We start from the raw sequence: 22,658 nt of genomic DNA, 5'->3' as shown, positions 1-22,658 counted from the left end.
GTTGTTGGCCGCAGCTGGCCTTTACAGCTTCACCGGACGATAGGGGGCGAGTGCAGATGGCACTCCAAACCCGCGGAAGGACTTATGGAGCGGCTGAAGGCCAACTCCTGCCTGACGGATACGACTTTAGTCTGAGGGCTTCGAACCCACTAGGGATTCGAACCTCGGCTCAGGCCGTCGTAATTTCGATCCCCGTTTGAATTGTACGGGGGATCGATTGGAGGGGCGCCCGGGGGCGGCGGTGTGGTACGCCCGAGCGCGCGCAGGCGCCCGGTTGAATGCGCGATATTGTCAACGGCTCATCTGATGGTAAACGGTCACCGTAGACTATGGACTCCTGTAACACCAGGGGTGTCACAAGCGCGTTGCCGCCCCTTAAGAAACCTTAATATACTCTTCTTAAAAAATGATGCGTGTGACAGTTACTAATTTTACATTTAACAATTGCTAGGTATATTTAAGTTAATACAGTTATTAATGATTTAATATATTACGAAAGTCGTACAGCTGAAATACTAAGTTATAAATAGTAAATCGCGGCAACTTTTTAGAGTCAAACGAAACGTGATGTTACAACTTAACTGGAGTCCAAACAGTTGTTTTTATATTTATTAAGTGGTTAATAATTATATAATTTTAGCCTAAAACTAATAAGTTCATTGTAAGTTTGAATAATTATATATTTTTTAATAAAACAAATAAAAGATATTTAAAATTTACATATAAAAAAGGATTAATTATATAAATATATATGTTATGGTATTAGCTGTAGGAACATGGTGGTGATTTTGTCTATAGTATTGTTCTTTGGTTCCGGAAGTTTAAACGCTATGAATTGCATGAAGATCAGTAGCACCGCAAATATTATGAGGATGCCTCCAAACGCTTGCTGCAATTATATAAAAAAAACAGGTTAAAACAAAGATATATTTTTTAAATTATTTATAATTTGGCAACACTAATAACACTGGTCAACTATTTGTTTATTTCCATTTTATTTCCGTTTCTACCCCGAATTATTAGGTCATCTGTGCCCGAATTAACGCGTATTGTTTGAATATAGCAATCATTTTTCTCTCACAGCTTTTGTTCCCTCGTTTACTATGTTCAACTTAGATTTGAACACTGAAATATATTATGTTGTTGTTCTCTGTATGGCTTCATCAACAAGATGTTGTAATTATACCATGTGCGCTGTAGCATGGTGCGTGTGAGAGTTGTCTTTATTAGTAAAGTAGAAATAGGAATGAAATGATACTGAAACTTTTTTTATTTTTATTTTATTTGTTTCACTGACATTATTATTATTTTTTTTTTAATGATACTGAAACTGTCACCCGCACCATGCCACAGCGCACATGGTATAATCCCGATTGTTTTTGCTATATTTGTACCTAGTGATATTGACAAGTGGTCAATAGAAATATTGTTAACGTAATGTCTAATTTTCTATATTCGTCAAAATGATACAACTGTGTATATCAAAAATTTAAGATATTAGCAATCTCCCAGTGTTTTCTTCAGAACTCAGAACCACAAAAATATCACAAAAAAAAAATGAAGAATACAAGAGTTGTGTTGATCAGAGTAATAATAATATCACTACACAATTCATACAGTGTCAGCTTGTCCCTTATGTTATGGGTACTAGACAACTGATATAAATGCATAGAAACATTTTTCTAAGCAACAAAAGAAAAAAAAGCAATAACACAAATAAATTATAAAATCAGTCAAAAATACAAAACGAAAAACAATAAAATAAAATAATTATAGTCGGTTTTTTAATCTCGGATACTACAATGACAGGTGTAAATGTCAAATTTTCAAATAATGACATTTTGACGTTACGTAGCGATAATCTGTAGCGGGATAGTGCTGTAACTGCGATTCCGATTGTTTAATCGTATGTAAAAGTTTTTACTTTAGTATATTAACTTTTAAAATTTATACGAATTTTCAACAATATTTTTTAAAATAATACGTACGTATACTAGTGTTTCTATTACTGTCGTATAATATAACACAACATTTTTTTTTTGTAGTTTTTGTACATTTACTAATTTTTACTAAATAATAATATAAGGACAATTCAAACAGCGCCATATAAACTCAAGTTAAGCTAGCTAAAGTTTGTGTTATTGGTACTAACTACTAGCAGTGGCGGCCTTAGTGTGGCGAACGAGGCAATCGCCCGAGGCCTCGCGCTTGCAGGGGCCTCGCGTAACAAATAACCAAAGCAAATTTTAAACGACGAGTGGCGAGTTGCGGAAACTTCCAGATGTAGGCATTTAATCACAAAAAACAAATTTACCAGAAATAACAAGTACAAACAAAAAAAACACAATAAAACAATGCAAAATAAGGCAGACAAGACATCAAGTTTTACTGAATCAACGGAAAATTTACATTAATTTGATATTTATGGTATTATGGTATTAGTATTGATATGTTAAACAAAATCACTGATGTCGTGTCACACACCTTCACGAAGGACAAAGGGCCGCAAACACCTTCCGCCCGGGGCCTCGCAAGGACCTTCAGCCCGGGGCCTCGCAAAGACCTATCGTCCGGGGCCTCGCAAAGACCTATCGTCCGGGGCCTCGCAAAGACCTACCGTTCGGGGCCTCGCAAAGACCTTCCGCCCGGGGCCTCGTAAAGTCCAGTCGCCCGGGGCCTCGGAATGGGTGAGTGATAACTGATACAAATACATAGATATTTTTGTTTCTTAAATACATACATAGAAAACTTGCAGACCGCTACAAACAATCATGCTCATGAATACAAATGTTTGTGCCGTGCGGGGAATCGAACCCGCGACCATCGAAGGTAAGGCGGCGTGCTTGATCGAGGCCGTGATCATAAATGTACAAAAAGTATTACAATAGGTACGATATTTTTTTTCATTCAAACTAAAGAAAATATTTTAAATAACTGTATGTTTTATGAAATATGACAACTTACAAAACGTTATTTTTTTTTATTTAACAAATGTCAAATTTTTTTCCGGCATTAAAAAACTGACTATAGTCCCCAAATACGGTATTAATAAGTTTCAAACCCAGGGGTTGTTACCCCCGGAATTGATGCCAGGGTATAGAGGTTCGAGATCTCAACCTTCACCCCCTTAAATTGTAACTCCAAACACCGCCTTCCAGAGACTTTCTAATCAGACAGTAGAAACCCTATCGTTCGGGGTGGTGGGATTGTTAGTAATGGGAACTAGTAATTTTCACTCTACATTTTATATATTTAAAGTCAATAAAATAATCATCATAAATGCTATTTCTTTCTTTCGAGTGGCTCCACTGAAAATCAGCGCTGCAGTGGACCACTGCGGCACCAGCTGAGTGGAGGCCCTTTCAGCTCATAGTGAAATATTAATTTTTAAGTTTTATATATTTGTACTTTTTAATATGATGTTTAATAAATGATTATTTTTTTTTTTTTATATTATTTTTTCTCAACTTTCGCCAGTAATCTTGGTATGTACGGGCCTAAGCCAGGTACATAACAATGTTCTATCTTAGATGGATATACCATAATACAAATGTAGGTCTAATCTGTCTGTAGAAACTTTCTAACAATGCGGCATGTGTTTAGAACTACAGCCTTCTGTAGTTGGCAGTATATAGTACCATGTTAGGTCGACCTCCACGCGGTTCCTTCTGGAAACCATCGTGATAAATTCCTATTGAATTTGTCACGATGTGCTAACTGATCTGACCTCATGTTCATCTTATCATCCTCCACTAGTGTCCCGCCAGCGTAAACCGTTAGCGCAGGCGGATACACCATTTCCTTATCCACAAAAAAAACTCTATCATTAGCTGAAGGCCTAGCGGCCAACAGCGTTAGAGTAGTTTCAGAATTCACACCGCTTACTAGTATCAAGATAAGCAGAGCTTGTGTTATGAATACTAGGCAACTGATATAGTTACAGAAATATATTATTTTGTATATACATTTTGGAATCACGTTTAAAATAACTAAAACTAAATGTACTTACCGGTAATAGCAACAAACTCAAGCTGGATAACTGGAAGAGAGCTATATTGACAGTTACCGCCTCCGTACACGTCAATTTCTTGAATAACTCTGTAAATAGACAATCAAATCAAATCATTTATTCATTTAGAACATTTTAGTCGCTTATGAACGTTTGTAAATAGACAATTAAATCAGATCAAAACAAAAATCATCTATTCATGGACAACATTTTAGTCTCTTATGAACGTTAAGTATTTTGTATGAATAATTTGATGGAAATAGACAATCAAATCAAATCAAAAATCATTTATTCATGGAGAACATTTGCTGTAATCGTTGTTTATAAGGACATTCTGTAGTAGGTATCTTATGGATGATAAAGTGGAGGATGATAAGATGTGCGTGAGATCAAGTCAGTTGCCCCATCTTGGCAAATTCACCAGAAATTTAACATGATTGTTTCCAGGGGGAACCTCGTGGAGGCCAACCTGATATGATACATGGCTAGCCGCCCCCCGCCCTCCTCTGTAGTATGTAGCTATATTTATATTTTAGTATCAGCATTGCACCGGTGCGAAGCCGGGGCGGGTCCCTAGTATAATATAATACTCACCGCGGAAGAGGGACCAGATTATAGTGCAGGGAGCTATTGCGGAGCTCATCATGAACAGGATCACCAGAGCGAAGTGCAAGGAAGGGACATGCGTCTACAAGTGAGACAACGGACATATTATCTATACATATAAATAAAATTATAGTGTCTGTTTGTAATATTGAAATAACCGTTTTAACTACATGCATAAGAATATAAATACGGTACATACACCAAAATAATACATTTACAATTTTTGTCTGTTTGTTCCGGCTAATCTCTGAAATGGCTGGACCGATTTTGACAGACTTTTATTGGCAGCTAGCATATATGTAATAATGAGTAACTTAGGCTACATTTATTTTAGAAAAATAATATTAAATTCCACGCCATCCATGCGGGCGATGTCGCGGGAACGGCAGCTATTTTAGAGATTAGCCAGAACAAACAGACAAAAATTGTAAATGTGTTATTTTGGTGTATGTACCGTGTATATTCATATGGATGTAGTAAAAACTGTTATTTCAATATTACAAACAGACGCTCAGACAGACACAGAATACATATATCTATATATAATATTATCGTTGGTAGTGTGTACCATGTATTTGACACACACACGCATTTATACTCTTTTGCTTATTATTAGTCTGTGGTCAAGTTGACAAAAGATTAATGTCCAAAAACTTTAAATTATTTGTCTATAGTCTTACCACACCACAGATAATATAATATTACATAGTCTTACTGAATTTGAAACATGACTATAATAAATTAATTTATTACAATATAAATCTGATATTATAGAAGTATAGTCTTTGATAACCTTAATACTCTTTGACAATAGACGGCCTCGGTGGTCTAGCGGTTGAGCACACCGCTTTACTTCCGATAGTCGTGGGATTTCTCGAACAGTTTCTTTTTCGGACTACTCTAATGCTGTTAGCCGCAGCTGGCCTTACAGCTTCACTGGACGATAGAGGGCGAGTGCAGATGGCACTCCAAACCAAAGGAAGGACTTATGGAGCGGCTGAAGGCCAACTACCGCCTGACGGTTACGACTTTAGTCTGAGGGCACTGCTAAGGGTTCGAACCTCAGCACAGGCCGAATTTCGATCCCCGTTTGAATTGGACGGGGATCGATCGGATCGTACGGTACATACATTTTTATTCCTTAGTACGATTGTTTTTATCGGTCTAGGTGTTATGTATGTATTTACAAACGCCATCTAGTAAACAAATGATGTATACTTACGTATTGATTGGTGATGAACAGTCCTACTGTGGTGATGAACATGCCGATGAACCCAGTCAGCAACAGTGTCTTCCGACCGAATTTTTCCACTAATAACCCAGATACCAGCGTCATCACTGTTATGTAGGAAGATATTTTATTAATATAATATATGTATATACACATATATAATATAGCTATAGGTCGCAGGTTCGATTCCTCGCACGGTACAAACATTTGTGTTCATGAGTATGATTGTTTGTATCGGTCTGGGTGTTTTCTATGTATAATATGTACATATGTATTTACAAAAAATATATATATATCTCTGTATTTCAATTAGTTATCACTGTGTGAATTGTCCTAAGATTATTATTTTTATTTTATTTTTTGTGTATGATAATGAAATGGTGCTCTTGCCTGCGCTAACGGTTCAAGCTGGCGGGACACCAGTGGAGGATGATAAGATGAACACGAAGTCAGATCAGTTAGCCCATCGTGACAAATTCACTAGGAATTTATCACGACGGCTTCCAGGACGAATTTTTAAGATCATGATCCGACCTGCTGTCTTGTATGGATCAGAGTGCTGGCCCGTAAAAGCGACGAATGAAAGACGACTGCATGCAACTGAAATGCGAATGTTGAGGTGGATGTGTGGTGTGACAAGAATGGATAAGATAAAGATTGAATACATTAGAGGAAGTATGAAAGTGGCGCCGGTGTCGGAGAGGATGAAGAGTAATCGACTATCGTGGTATGGATCTGTAATGCGTAGGAATGAAGATCATATCCTAAGGAAGCTGTTACATATGGCAGAGGAAGGCCGAAAAAGAGATGGATGGACTGTGTGAAAGATGATATGGTAAGAGAAATAAATAATAACATAGAAAGTTGGCAATAGGAGCGATTTGATAACATAACGAGATGACTGCGAACAGGGATGAATGAAAGAGAAAAACATATTACGACGACCACAAATAAATGGGATAAGGAAGAAGCAGATGATGATGTTGATAAGGAGAGTACTAATAGACCAATAGACCTAAATTAATAAAGATATTTTGATCTTTTTTATTTTTATTATATTCTATGTATCTTCTATTATCACTTACCAACATTTAAATATCTTATATATTGTTGGACATTTGCGAGAGATTCTTCTCCATCGATATCAGTGATGAAGATTTTTTTGCTGCAGATTTCTAGCGGCTCCAGTGCTATTATTACCATCATGGGGATGATAAGGTGCTGCCGAAGAGGATGGTTGCTGAGCAGTGTCCAGAGAGTTACATTCTTCTCCGCTTCCTAGAATTTTTTTTATGACATTTTCATTGTTATTGATTTTACATATTAACTGGCTCGCAGCAAGTGTTGTTTTACAATATAAATGAATATCGCAGGGGTTGATGGTAAAAGAGCGAAATTTTTGGGTTGTCTGTATTTTTTAATGGCAAATTATAAAAAAATAACAAAAAAGCATTCTGGGGTGAGCCACCCTAATTATCTACAGATATGATAAATAGGTAACAACCTATTCTAAGACTAAGTATACATATATGTAAAATTCAATCAAAATCGGTTAAGCCATTTCTAAGAAGTGAAACAAGAATTTTATATGGTTTCTTTCTTTTTGTTTATAAGTTAAATTTTCTTTGTTTTTGTAAATTTACTTCTGTGAATATCATTGTTTCATCAGTAAATTAGTACACATGTTTTCTGTTTTAAGTAAATAAAAATAAAATATCTTAGAGTTGCTGACCCGGCAAACCTTGTTTTTACTGCATTTATATATATATGCTGTTTAATATATATATTATTGCATTTATTTACATATACTACTGTATTTATCTGCTACGTTTAAGATTTTTGTAATTGAAGTAAATATTTTTCGATCCCCGTTTAAATTCCCAATGGATTCTCCCATCGGAAGGGCCAGGGTGCATGGTGAAAGCATGCAAGCATGGTGGTCCACCCTCCCTACTTGACCTACCTACTCCCTACAAATAAAAGACTTACTACTTACTTCGTTTTTGTCCTCTCCTGATACCCATTGTATAGCAGATAGAATTATCATCAGCATCAGTAGATATGGCCAGTAATTTGGTGTACCAAAAATTGACTCCCAACGCAGGTGTCGCGACAGAAGGATGGTGATTAAATGTCGGTAAAATAATCCGATCTGGAAGATTTCAAGTTCACTTAATAAAAATAACTAACACTAAAAACTAGCCGGGAAACCGGCTGAAAAGCCTCGTGAAATTCATAGCCTATGTGTTATTCTGATGCTCTGAGCTATATTATTGTTGTTTCATTTGTTGAGGTAAAGAACAGACTCAACCTTTATAATTTTCTTATTTATGGTATTGTCTCTGTAAAATATAGATGTAAGCTTTATGATTATTGTCTTTGGTTAAAAATGGCATAAGTAAATGGATCTCTGTATTTTTGCTGTTAAAGAGTTAAAATGTCTAGGAATTAAGTTACAAAGTAAATTGTATCAGAATATATAAGTAAAGTATTAAAGAAGTGATTATTATAAACAACAGTGTATTTTATTGTAAACATTTACAAATAACATTATCATTAAATAGAAAATCATTTATTCAAACACACACAACAATTTGTTTTTTATCTACCACTCGTTTTGTCTCATCACAATAAGAACGAAGAAGAAACTTTTATGTTGCTCTTTTAAATAATCCTTCTAAGTTTACATTTACAAGTCGAAACGTGGAACTCAAATATAATCATGCAATAAGATTAAATCAGTCGTAGTGATAAGAGCGTCTATTTTTCCTGCCTCTTACAACATTGGGTCTTTCAAGTCAAGAGTGAATAGGCATTATTTGAGTTACAGTATTCGCACTTTAACAGGATGCATGCGGCAATCAACCACATCATCATTATTATTCATTAAAATCCAATCCAAACATCAGGTGAGATTGCGGTCAAACGCGTTCAATTTTTTAATATAAAGAAAATTCAGCAATTTTTGTGTGAAAGAGTAACAAGCATTCGTTCATCCACACTCACAAACTCCGCGTTTATAATATGTATTAGTAAAACAATAATAATAATTTAGTCCATTGCGATATTTAGTCCTAAGCTAAGCAGAGGTAAGTAAAGAAAAGTTTAAGACTTTTCTATGGATGATAATGTAATGGTGCACCTGCCTGCGCTAACGATATACGCAGGCGAGGCACCAGTGGAGGATGAGCTTGAAGTCAGGTTACTTAGCCCATTGGCGAAGCCACAACAAGTTTTCACCGGTGTCAAGTCTATCAAAAACAAATGAAAATATCTTCATTCAAGTAGTTCTATTACAGACTCTTATGATATGTCAAATCTATCGTCAGTTCAGAGTGCTTTCGAGTTAAGGAGAAGGGACATGAAACTAGGCACTTATCTTTTTAAAATGGGCTTGTACGTGATTACAAAAATACAGATTCATTTTTAAATCGGATAATGTGGTGACCACCAGCATATGCTACTCCATTATTGTCAAGTCACGCCTATTTCAGCCGCCAAGCAGCATGCTTTGTAAGATGGGTTTCGGTTGTAGGGTGTGAAATTACAGGATAAGAGACGTGATATGTTAATCCTTTAGAATGGCAACACATGAGGGTGCATAGCTAGGGTTGTCATCCGTCCGGGTATCCCCGGATTTCTCCTAGTTTAGTCATCCGGGGAACGTCCGGAGTAATGTAATTTTTTTAGCTTTAATATAAAGTATATTAACAATTAGTGTTTTATTTTAAGAACAAAAAAAATCGAATTGATTAATAAAACAATTTGTAACAAACTGTAGTAAGATTTTGTTAGGTACATCTAAAATGATATAAAATTAATACATTTAATTTTAAGGTCTGAAAATAACTAACAAGGTATTTTCTGACATTTTTAACTGTTTTTATTACATCATGTTTAAAAAACCTGTTGACATGTTCGGCTTCTGGATTCTAAAATGCTGTGTTTGTTTGGGCTATTTTTAGGTACTTAGACCTGTAGCACTGCGACTTACATAGATCTATTGTGCTCGCCCTTTTTCAAAGTTCGCTACCTACACCCGTCTGGGACGGGGGGAAGGGGATTGTTAGTAATGGGAACTAGTAACTCCCATTGCTAGCAATGTACCATGTTAGGTCCTCCTCCACGCGGTTCTCCCTGGAAACTATCGTGATGAATTCTTGGTGAATTTGTCACGATGGGCTAACTGACTTGACCTCATACTCATCTTATTATCCTCCACTGGTACCCCGCCAGCGTAAACCGTTAGCGCAGGCGGGTGCACCATTCCATTATCATACACAAAAAAAACCCGTCAGGGACAAGAATTGAAGAATATTCTTAGGAGCGATGGTTTTTATCTCCTCAGGATAGAGTATAAACTTTCTATAGGAGATATTACGCTTGCCACAAACCAAAATGACCTACATGAATAAATGATTTTTGTATTTGAATTTATGAATATTTATCATATAGGTATGATATCAGGTGAGCGGCAGATGATTTATCATTTATCATTTTGACGATGGAAGGATGTGAAATGCATCTTTCATCATCTTTACTTTATTATTATTATTTAGTATTGGTTTATTATTATTACTATTATTATTTATTTATTTGTTATTCTGTTGTTCTTTTTTTTCTGTATATAATGACTTCATATCTAATTTAATGTATTGTTTTTTATTTACGTTTATCTTATATAATAATTTATATGCAGCTGTCAGCATCGTTTTTATTGTGTTGTGATGTGTGATGTAATAAATGTTATTCTATTCTATTCTATTTCAATTACATAAAAAAAAATATATACTTACGATTGCACGTATGGATTTGGATGTAAATTGTTCTGCCAGGTATAAAGCTACCACTCTGTCGTATATACTATAGCAGAATTCCATATAAAATCTGTAACAAATTTAGTTAGCACATGAAACCTCTTCTTGTATAAAAGCCATAAAATTATAGTAATTAAAAATAAATATTTTTTTTTCTTTCTGTAAAAAAACAACTTTGTTTGTGTTTCTAACTGTGATCTATTTATAATGCATTTAAAATAAAAAAAATGTATAATAAATGATAGATCGTGTTAACACAAAGAACTGCTAACAAAATTGACGGCCTCATTGGTCTAGGGGCTTAGCACACCTCCGTACTTCCGATGGTCGCGGGTTCGATTCCTCGCACGCACAATCATTAGTATTCTTGAGTATGATTGTTTTTATTGGTCTATGTGTTTTCTATGTATAATATGTATGTATATACGAATAAAAAAATGTTTTTTTATCAGTTATCTAGTACCCATAATACACGCTTTAGCTAGCTTAACTTGGGACTAGATAACGCTGTGTGAATTCTTCTGAGATTATTATTATAGCTGTACCCGCGACTTCGTCCGCGTAAAGTGACCTTGACCAAATAATGAAAAAATATTTAACGACCTAACCCAATAAAAGCCAAATAAAAAAGCTTCACCGTTTTAGCTTAAAAAATGACGACACAGAATTCCATACAATTCAATCAAAAGCCTAAAATAAAGAAGTTTCAAGCACATAGCTTTCAAAATGTCGACACTTTCATATAATCTTTCTTCTCTCTTTGATCACCTTACAGCCCATTTTGTTTATTTAATCAATGGGTTTATAAACTTCAAGTTCCTAACTTTAAAAATGACAATATTTCTATATAAACATGTCTCTCCATTAAATCCCTTAAAATCCATTTTCCTATATTTATATTTAATTAAGTAACCCAAAAAATCAATGAAAAAAGTTTCATCGTTCTACCTCCAAAAATGACCAATTTACATAATACCTTTCATCCCTATATTATTTTACCCCCGTTAAGGATTTTTTTACAAACTTATAATTTTATATTTATTCGTATTTAATAATAAGCCTAAGTATAAGTTGCGACGTAATGCGCAAGGGTCGTCGCGGCGTTCTGGGGAAAATATATTTAAATACATATATGTATTTAGTTGTCATTACGAACGAAGAAGAAACGAAAGAAGAAGAAACGAAAGAAGAAGACGAAGTGTGACCATTACCGATTACGATACCGACGATTCTTACATACCCTTTCAAGCCCCTTACAACCCTTTCTTCCCATTCAAAACTAGTCTATGTCCTTTCTCAGGTTCTAGAATAACTGTGTACCAAATTTCATGTAAATTGGTTCAGTAGTTTTGTCGTGTAAGTGAGACTGACAAACAGTTACTTTCACATTTATGATATTAGTAAGGTATTTAATAAACTAACCCAAAAAAGCCAAAGAAAAAAGTTTCATCGTTCTAACTTCAAATATAACGAATTTACATAAAAACTTTTACCCCCTTAAGGGTATTTTTTTACAAACTTTGAATATCATATTTATTTATATTTAATCAACTCATTTATATTTATTCAATCAATTAATTAGTCTAGCCATTCAAAGAGGGAACGCTGCAAATATCTTTGGAACCTTGCCTAAAGGAACTTTTGATAATATATTTTAGTTACTATATTATATTTTTTAAGGTTTTTAATTTTAGGTTCTTAGTTGTACAATTAAGTTATGTTATGTTAATTAAACCAATAAATTTAATCAACAGCCTCAAATAATTTTGAAGATTCTAGCTTCAAAAATGACCATTCTTCCATACAACTTTTCATTCAACCATTTTATTGCAATAAACCTAAACTAGGTCAACATTTTTCATAATCTTATTGTTCAGAATCTACCCTGTATCATCGTAAGCACAGATTATTATATTGGAGTCCGTTGGTTTTCTGTTCCCCCGCTTTCACTTCCCCTCCCTTACCTAGTACTGTACGGCGACCACAACGCGCGCGCATTGTGTTGTGAATTAAAATAAATTAGAACTGTGAAACCTACTGTGAAACCTACTGTGAAACCTACTGTGAAACTGGAAAGCTAGCGATCTTCGAGACCCTGAAGCCCAAGAAATCCGCAGAACCATACAGGTACGTGACTGACGCTTCCACTCATTTTTTACTATATATATACAGAGAGTAAATTCCCTAACATTTTGGTAGCAGAGTAGTTTCCCAAACACTTATTAATTCTTACTTACTTACTTACTTCTGTTGACTTTGGTAAAATAGGCGTCACTATCTGTTTCGCTCACTTATGGCAAACATGTCCACTATCCATCTCTCTCATCATTTACATCACTATCCATCTCTCTACAAAGACCTTGTACGAATAAAAAAGAATTTAAACTGAGTAAAATGGGTTAGCAAAAATCGGGTTACATGAGGTTTTTATTTTTTTACTCGGTTTTTTTAGTATGAAACTAACAAGTATTCCACCATTTTACAATCCTTATTAAATGCGCGAGAAAACTTGGGGCAATTGTGTCATTATTTTTTACTGTGCTTCTAGAAGATTAAGATTACGGTTCTAAAGTTTAAATGAACAAAAATAATAAAAGTTAACCACAATAACCGAAAAATGGTTAGTTTGACCAAATTTCTTGGTTTTTCTTAAATGCCCATTTTCAAACTGCATGGGATAGATATTTTTTCTGATTTTTCTCATAATGGTTACAATCAATCTCGTTACCCCGTTTCGGCTTGACGTTGAGTACTGGGACAATCTGTATATCATTTTAAAAGTATTTAGATAATGATAAAGAGGCAAATCTAGCTTCTAATTTCGAATAATGTCATTTTTCTATTTAATCGACGGTCAAAATCGTTGAAAATTTACATAAAGAGAATCAATGGTACCTCTGGTACTTATGTATTGCCATTACTATAGACTCAAACATAAAATAATTATTTGTTGCTAGCGACACTTACCTTTCCATTATTAGCAGTACAGCATAGTTGGTGATCTTCGAGCATGCTTGTAAAACAAAACCGAATATTACAAAACAGTTACTCCAAAGCAAGCCTTTTTTTCTGCCCATCCTGTGAAAAATAATTTAAATACAATTAAAAACTACGCAACGGATTTTGAAGCGGTTTTTTTTAATAGATAGAATGATTCAAGAGGAAGATTTATATGTACAATACATGTACATATAACCACCCGTGCGAAGCCGGGGTCATAACATCTACCTGCATACCAAATTTCAGCCCGATCCGTCCAATGGTTTGGGTTGTGCGTTGATAGATGACTGTGTCAGTCACCTTTGAGTTATATATATATATAGAAGATTGTGGAATGGACTTCCTGCCGAGGTTCTCTCACGAGACTATAGCATAGGTTTTGCAAGAAGATTTTTAACGATTATTTTTTTTATTACTTATTGCTAATTGTATTAGAATAATAAAAAATACTTTTTTAAAATATGTACCTGTTAGTTATGTATCCAGCTAGGAGTCCACCAATCATGCTGCCCACATTATAGTTTGATTTAGCGTCGAAATTTGCGTGTAAGGTTAGAGTTGTATTGTGTAATGTATTGTTATGAATGTTGTTAGACATATTCTGAAAAGAATCAGTACATAACAGTTTTAATATAATAAAACTTATTCCTATAATATGGTTAAGCGCAGTCACTGTACTACGTCCCTTACGAAATTCTGACTGAAGTTTCAGTAGGATGTGGCATTGTATCTATATAATAATACTATCTCGAGACACTTTCACAGCACCATCTAATCTCAAGCTAAGCAGAGCTTGTGTTATGGGTTCTTGTGTTACTAAACAACTGAGATAAAGCGCACGCTCATATACCTACCCAGCCTACACGCAAACTTTACCTTTATTTTAGTTATTATTATTCTTTGTAAAGTACCGATATAACATTGGTTAACTTTGTACGTCGTTGAACTGGAGCCTGTTTTAAGTTAATGTTTCTGTAATTAAGGATTTCTGATTCCTGACACAAGCCTTGAGCTAAGTGTAGGGATTGCTGTTAATTGTCTTGTCTACAACCATTGATGTAATGTGTACAAAATAAATAAATACATGGATATTTTATTGTAAATAAATACTTATAACACCCAGACCGATAGAAACGAGTTTCGAACCCGCGACCATCTGATAGTAGAGCGGTATGCTACACCACTAGACCTCCGAGGCTGTCAAATATATCTTAGCGTACTGTTTGTGTATACTCTATACTCTATACATATATATAAAATTGGAGTGTCTGTTTGTAATATTGAAATAACTGTTTTTCATCCGCACCAAGAAAGGTACATTTTATAGTTAACATGTGCTGGTGGTCACTCTATTCTCTCAAATTTGAATTTATAATGAATCTGTATTATTGTAAACATGTACAACATTTATTTGAAAAGAATACGAGCTGAGTTTCGTGTCAGTTCTTCTATCTCGAAATCATTCCGAACTGACGGTAGATTTGACATATCATATCTAAGAGTCTGTAATAGACCTACATGAATAAAAATTTGTATATGTATTTTTTTTTCTCTGGTTTATTTAATAATAATATTCACACAGCGCCATCTAGACCCAAGTTAAGCTAGTTAAAGCTTGTGTTATGGGTAGTAGATAACTGATACATATACATAGATATATATATATATTTGTAAATATATACATATTATACATAGAAAATACCCAGGCCGATACAAGCAATCATACTCATGAATACAAATGTTTGTGGCATGCGAGGAATCGAACCCGCGACCATCGGTCGTAAAGCGGTGTGTTAGACCGCTAGACCACCGAGGTCGTCATTATTTGCTTTGTTATTATTGTTTTGGTGCATGTGTTTATTTTTCTATTTTCTTTTGTTTGATTTTCTTGTTCTATTTTTTTATGTAATGATTTGTATTCTGTTATTTATATTTTTATGTTATAATAATTTATATACTTCTGATGTGAGCATCAAAATTGTTCTGATGTGATGTGTGATTGTAATAAATATTATTCTATTCTATTCTATTCTAAATAAGTGAGTGTGTGTACAAAACATTACTTGACGACCTCGGTGGTCTAGCGGTCTAGCACACCGCTTTACGACCGATGGTCGCGGATCCGATTCCTCGCACGGCACAAACTTTTATATTCATGAGTATGATTGTTTGTATCGGTCTGGATGTTTTCTATGTATAATATGTATGTATTTACGAAAAAAAATATCTATGTATTTATATCAATTATCTAGTACCCATAACACAAGCTTTAGCTAGCTTAACTTGGGTCTAGTGGGCGCTGTGTGAATTGTCCTGAGATTACTATTATTATTATTACTTACAGCTGTCAGATATTCTTGCACGCCGATGCTGAATCCCTCCCGGAGTATAGACAGGTATGCCGAGGTGACCACACATAAAGCCAATTTTACGTTCTTGTTCTAAAACATAAATTTACATAAACATATATTAACACTACACTGTCCTCATCATCATAATCACTGCACCATCAACATCATCAGTCATCTGATGAACATGCCTCTCTCAAGGCACTAACTGACTTTGTGGGTATTGTTGTCACATGTTTGTGTCGTGCAAGGAATCGAACCCGCGACAATCGGAAGTAAGGCGGTATGCTAAACAGCTAGACCACCGATGCCGTCAATTATAAATGACAGATGAATTATTATTATATAACTAGCTGTACCCGCGACTTCGCGTAGAAATCGACATTATTTTTCTAAAATAAACGATTTTTTAAAAATAAAAATAGCTGCCAAAAAAAGTTTCGTCAAAATAGGTCCAGCCATTTCAGAGATTAGCCGCCCCTTAACGATATTATTAATATAGATAGACACATTCGAACCTGCATTACTATATAAAAATTCCGTTTATCGCTGAACATAATTATTACATACTCATTGTATAGGACGCAATATTGTTACGGCATACCATATATATACGCAGTCCAGCCGTTGTAGTGCCACAGATAATATAATGGTAGTACATGTAATATTATGTTATCTGTGGTAGTACTAACACTTCGACAGCCTTATAGCCTATGTGTTTGTTAGGAGTATGAGTTGTAGATATACGACCTAACTGTCTGTGTATCCATGACGATGTCATTTGCTTAGCATCTTGTTGGTTGTAATCTTTATTCTGATTATTATATGTATTTAATATTTAATATTGCCTAAAAGATAAATTATATAGACGCATTAAATATACGCTAGATAAAATCTAGTACTAGCTGTCCCGGCAAACGTTGTTTTGCCATATAAATTAATAACGCTATTAAAAATAGGGGTTGGTGATAGAAGGGTGAATATTTAGTATTTTTTAATGACACATAATATTTTTTTTTATCATTAGGGGTGGACAACCCTTATCACTTAGGGGCATGAAAAATAGATAGTAGCCGATTCTCAGACCTAGTGAATATGCATATAAAATTTCATAAAAATCGATCAAGCCAGTTTGGGAGGAGTATGGTAACTAACATTGTGATGCGAGAATTTTGTATATAAGATATAAAAAAATATATAAGTACAAAATTAAATATAGTTTGACAGCACTCAATTAGACTGTATACGGTGGAACTTCTACTATCTCCGGAACTGGACCTGTGTTGTATAATAATAATAATCTCAGGACAATTCACACAGCGCCATCTAGTCCCAAGTTAAGCTAGCTTAAGCTTGTGTTATGGGTACTAGATAACTGATACAAATACATAGATATTTTTTTTTCGTAAATACATACATATTATATATAGAAAATACCCAGACCGATACAAACAATCATACTCGTGAATACAAATGTTTGTGCCGTGCGAGGAATCGAACCCGCGACCATTGGATATTTTAGGGTAATTGATAAAAATACTCCCAATAAACTCGTAATTATTTAATTGAAATGAGCGTACAATCGGATATAAAGCGGTGTGCTGGACCGCTATACCACCAAGGTCGTCTATATATATATAGGTGTATGGAAGATATCTATGTCTCTATTTGAGACAAGAATCTCGAACTCTCACGTCTATCCCTAATCCACAGGTGACAGAAGCTAATGTTAACCTTAGGATATTGTCAAGTCCAGGTATATACAACAACATTTCTGGCAACAATGTATAACATGCTTCAGAAGAAGACAAAATGGGTTCAACAGGTAGAAGGATCACTGGTTCTTGTCCGGGACAAAACTCTTCCTACTCTTATGTTATTGGTTGGCGCGTCGTCAGAAGTTTTCCAGTAGTGGATGGCGTCGTAAGGGCTGAGACAAGGGCAAGAAGAAGAAAAGAGGCGTACAACAATAGCTGCCCACTACCAATCTATTGTAACCTCTTTTATCAATCTACTTATCTATTATAAATAAATAAGTAGCTATGACGAGGTCTAGTGGAATGAGTACTCATGCTCACTAAAATGCTTAAATTAAGTTTATTTGAATAAATGATTTTCTATTCTATTGTATTCTATTCTATTGAAGATACAAGACTTCAACCCAGGGAGTATGTTCACGCGACCACTGCTCAAAAAAAGGAGGCGAAGTGACTGAGCGACCGTGCACGGCCGGGGAACGGTACCTCGTACCGACTTACTTCTAATTACTAGCATTGCTACTAGAGTCTACCGTTACCGCCTATTTCTAACGCATTATAATTTAAATATTGCAATAGTTGAAACTGATATATTGATACAGTCAATATTGCTTTAATTCATCTCCGAGAAGTAGGATGCCTCAACACCTTCAAAAAGCAAATTTGTGACAACATGCCTTAGCAGAGTTTAGTGTAGGTAATTATATATCCAACACTGGTTGTCATTATCATTACATAGTATAAAATAGTCGGTGTCGCTGTCTGTCCCTATGTACGCTTAAATCTTTAAAACTACGCAACGGATTTTGAAGCGGTTTATTTTAGAGGAAGGTTTATATATATATAATACATGTACACCCGTGCGAATCCGGGGCGAGTAGTTAGTATTCTTATAAAATTAATTAATATAAAATGGTAGTCAAATATTTTGACTTTAATGAATTAGTGCTAGTTGGTAGTTTGTATTTACACACTTCAACTTAAAAATGTAAAGTAACAACAATTATTTGAAAGAGCAACACGCAAGTATCTTGCTCGTTCCTCTTGTGATGAGGCAGCTTTCCAACTGAACGGTAGATTAAAAAATAGTATGACTATTCAAAAGAGCTTAAATTTAAGTTTATTTAAATTAAGAATTTTCTATTCTATTCTATTTCTATTAATGAAAATATAATTGTACACTAGGAATTCTTACAACAAATTTGTGACAACATGCCTTAGCAGAGTTTAGTGTAGGTAATTATATATCCAACACTGGTTGTCATTATCATTACATAGTATAAAATAGTCGGTGTCGCTGTCTGTCCCTATGTATGCTTAAATCTTTAAAATTACGCAACGGATTTTGAAGCGGTTATTTTTAATAGATAGAGTGATTCAAGGGGAAGGTTTATATGTACAATACATTTATACCCGTGCGAAGTCGGGGTGGCTAGCTAGTATATTATAATTCATTAATTATTCTTGAAACAGATGGACCATACAATTTATTTTAGGCAATCAACAGGTTATACACAACAGCTTACATACAATTTATACACAATATATAGTATTTCATGATTAGTAAAGCCAATAATAGATACCTCATTAAATTATCTTCAATGTTAAACATATATATAATATATTAATTAGGTAGATTAAAAAAAATGTAATGACTATTCAAAAGTGAAAACTTACATTGAAGTTTATTTGATTAAATGATTTTCTATTCTATTCTATTCTATATTTAAGTTGGTTATTTAAAAACGATACAGTTCAACAGGGTAATACCAATGTTAAAGAACAGGATCGGGTGAATATAATTAGTAAATTACGTTACAATTAGAGGATTCGATCCCAAGACTCTGGAGCCCGGAACCCGGAATCCCGGGCATATATCATTCCCGAAATTTTCGTGATTAAATTGGATGAATCCCGAGATTTTCGGGATTGATATATGTTTTTGAACGTATTTTTACATTTAACGTTTTACAGAAGTTTTACATTTATTTTAAGTAAAATATTGATTTTTTTTTATTATTAAACTAGAGATTTAAAATTATATATTTAAAAAGATTATGCTTTTTAAACATATAGATAGACAGAGAATTTAGTAAATTATAGAATATAATTAGACATACTTCTCTGTCTATAATAATAATAAAAATACTCTTTATTGTGTACACAGATGAAATAATGAGAAAATACAGTAAATAGTAAAATAATTACAAAAGGCGGTCTTATCGCTAATAGCAATCTCTTACAGACAACCTAGAATACAGGACTTATGTACATGGAATAGGTAGGTGGCACACATAAGACACTATTTACTATATTACTAAATATGCATACTTACATTAGAGATAAATATATAAACCTACATATATACATACTACATATTGGAAGAAATGATAAAAAACAAATAAAAACATGTACTATGAAGAGAGATAATGAGATCTTAGTCTATTTTTAAATGATGCTTGTGTTTGAGCTGATCGAATGGAGAGTGGTAGAGAGTTCCAGAGGCGAATGGCTTGGACAGTGAAGGAGTTGGAATAATATGTGGAGGAGTGAGCAGGGATCGTCAAACATAGGCTTCTGGTACTACGACAGTAGAACCTGGGGATTTAGTATGAAATTGGAACTTTGTTTTTTTATATATTCAGGGGTGGAGGGGTGGAAAAGAATAGAATAAAGGAGCGATAATATATGAAAATTCCTGCGAAGACGAATGGGAAGCCACTTGAGTTGATAAATTGGAAAGAATATTGATTGTACTTAATTTGTCATTGTAGTCAAAAGCAACGGAAGAGCAGAAATGCCTGTAAAGACTCTATCTATATGTTTAAAAAAAGATTCAAAATAAAAAGTTGATTTTGATATGTTCTACTGTCTTTGATGTTACCACTTTCTATTATCAATAAAATCTCGGGACTGACCCGCTATCCCGGGATTAACTGTAGATAATCCCGAAATCCCAGGATTAGAAAAATCGACCGGAATCGAATCCTCTAGTTATAATATAATACATAAAAGTCATACATATAAATTATGCGTTTATGTATGATTCTATTTTGTATGTATATTAACAAGAATAATTCTATAGGACGAACAACTTAGAGAATTACTGATAATCTTATTATAATAAATCATAAATATTTGTATTACAGGTTTAATGTTCTCAAACATGGATGCAAATTCATATCTGGTTCCTGCATGAAAATCCCTGCCTAGTATACCTAAGTATCAACATTAATGTGAACAGGTAAACAGTTTGTAAATCAAAATATTACTTCATTATAAATAATTAATTAATATTTTGTATGTTATGATTTCGTAGTCATCTATTATATGGTGGTAAACAAGCATACAATTCATCTGCTGTACTGCCTATGGACGCTTGAAACACCAGGGGGCGTCACGTGCGCGTTGTCGATTCTTAAGAAACTTTTTGAAAATTGTAAATTCAAAACAATTGTAATCCCAGTGTGTGTCGCTATTAAATTCAGTTCACAGTCAATTCTAACCATTTTTAATTTCATTCTTATATTAACTTAATCACAGCAAAATTACTCCAGCAAAGAGTATTCGAAAATAAAATTTAAAAAATTGTAAATAGCACTTCACGCCCATGCGTAAATAACAATGATCAATACATTGGTATTGTTTTGTTACTTTTTATGATTTTTTACATCTCGGCGATTCAGGTTAATTCACTTAACCACTTCTATTATTGTTGTATTATAATAAAATAAACATACCAACACAAATCCATCAAGCATTTTGGCTATTTACTCAATAAGCCGATTTAGAAGAATATCTAGCACATTCAATTAGTTATATTCAGCATATATACATAATTAATACTTATTGCGTGCTATTTTTAATATAATGATTACGTCATACAATGGCGGCCGAATATTCACTTCGATAGGGGATGACGGTTTTGTTAAAAATATTATACCGCCGGCCAAGCTTTTGTATAAATGAATTTATATTTCCACCTTTTCCCATCAATGTATTGTTATAAAATGAATTATAATATAAAATGTTAGTACATAATGAACCGAAACAATTTTTTATGACAAGTGTGATCGCCGATCACACTTGTCAAAATTACACAGGTTCGAACATGCACTACGAACATTTGCATAAAAATAGTATAGGAAATCTTTACTTTTACACGAAGAGCAGCGCTGCGAGAAGTTATTGATGCCCATCCATTGTCTACAAGCTGATCAAGCTGTTCCATCATTTTCTACAAGTCACTAGCACGACCACCTTCGATTCTTGAAAAGGAGATATAGCTGATTTCTGTAAGCGCACTACAGACAACAATTTATTTTTTATATTTCAGACAACAAGTTTCAAAAAGCTATTGACTATAAAGTACCAGATATGAGAATAAATGTATTGTTGTAATCACACAATTAAAATTACTTCTTAATCACTTGATTTGTTTTTTTTTTTTTTTTTTTTTTTTTTTCTTTTTTTTTTTCTAAAATTCTTCACATTCGCACTGAGCAGTTCGCATCGTCCTTCCTAATACGCACTGCCAAAGAGTGGAACACACTTCCAGCTTTTGTGTTCCCGGAGAAATACAACCCCGGATTCTTCAAGTCTATGGTGAAGATATCTTCTTGGTAAGCGCACTACATCCTAGGTCTTGCCATCATTTACCAACAGATGAGATAAGACCAAGCGCAATCCCATTAATAATAAAAAAAAAGATTTCTTAATACCTTGCAATGAAGACACTGTGCACACTGATTACTAGAGTTGTAAAAAAGGACATTGCGATTATGAGGACACTTTCGATTGGATACAATTTGCCAGATAGAGATGGGTATACAAAAAATGAACTGTATCGTTGAACTGTTTTTTGTGCGAAAACGATTCAATTAACTATAA

General features: G+C 34.1%; 1 protein-coding gene across 1 annotated transcript; it reads right to left on the bottom strand.

Annotated features, from left to right (window-relative positions):
* Positions 1–754: 754 nt before the first annotated feature.
* Positions 755–22,134, bottom strand: LOC131849043 (solute carrier family 2, facilitated glucose transporter member 5-like). Its single transcript, XM_059199030.1, has 11 exons — positions 21,925–22,134; positions 16,006–16,104; positions 14,131–14,264; positions 13,631–13,741; positions 10,643–10,733; positions 7,843–7,998; positions 6,932–7,124; positions 5,838–5,953; positions 4,604–4,697; positions 4,010–4,098; positions 755–889 (listed from the first exon to the last, which is right to left on the bottom strand). The coding sequence occupies exons 1-11, from the start codon at positions 22,000–22,002 to the stop codon at positions 755–757; spliced, it is 1,296 nt and encodes a 431-aa protein (XP_059055013.1). The 5' UTR covers positions 22,003–22,134.
* Between the last annotated feature and the right edge of the window lie 524 nt (positions 22,135–22,658).

This window comes from Achroia grisella, unplaced genomic scaffold (genome assembly GCF_030625045.1).
Source record: "Achroia grisella isolate CSIRO2021 unplaced genomic scaffold, CSIRO_AGI_Agris_v1 utg628, whole genome shotgun sequence".
Taxonomy (NCBI): Eukaryota; Metazoa; Arthropoda; class Insecta; order Lepidoptera; family Pyralidae; genus Achroia; species Achroia grisella.
The sequence above is the reverse complement of the archived record's forward strand: the minus strand, read 5'-3'. Positions and strand labels throughout refer to the sequence as shown.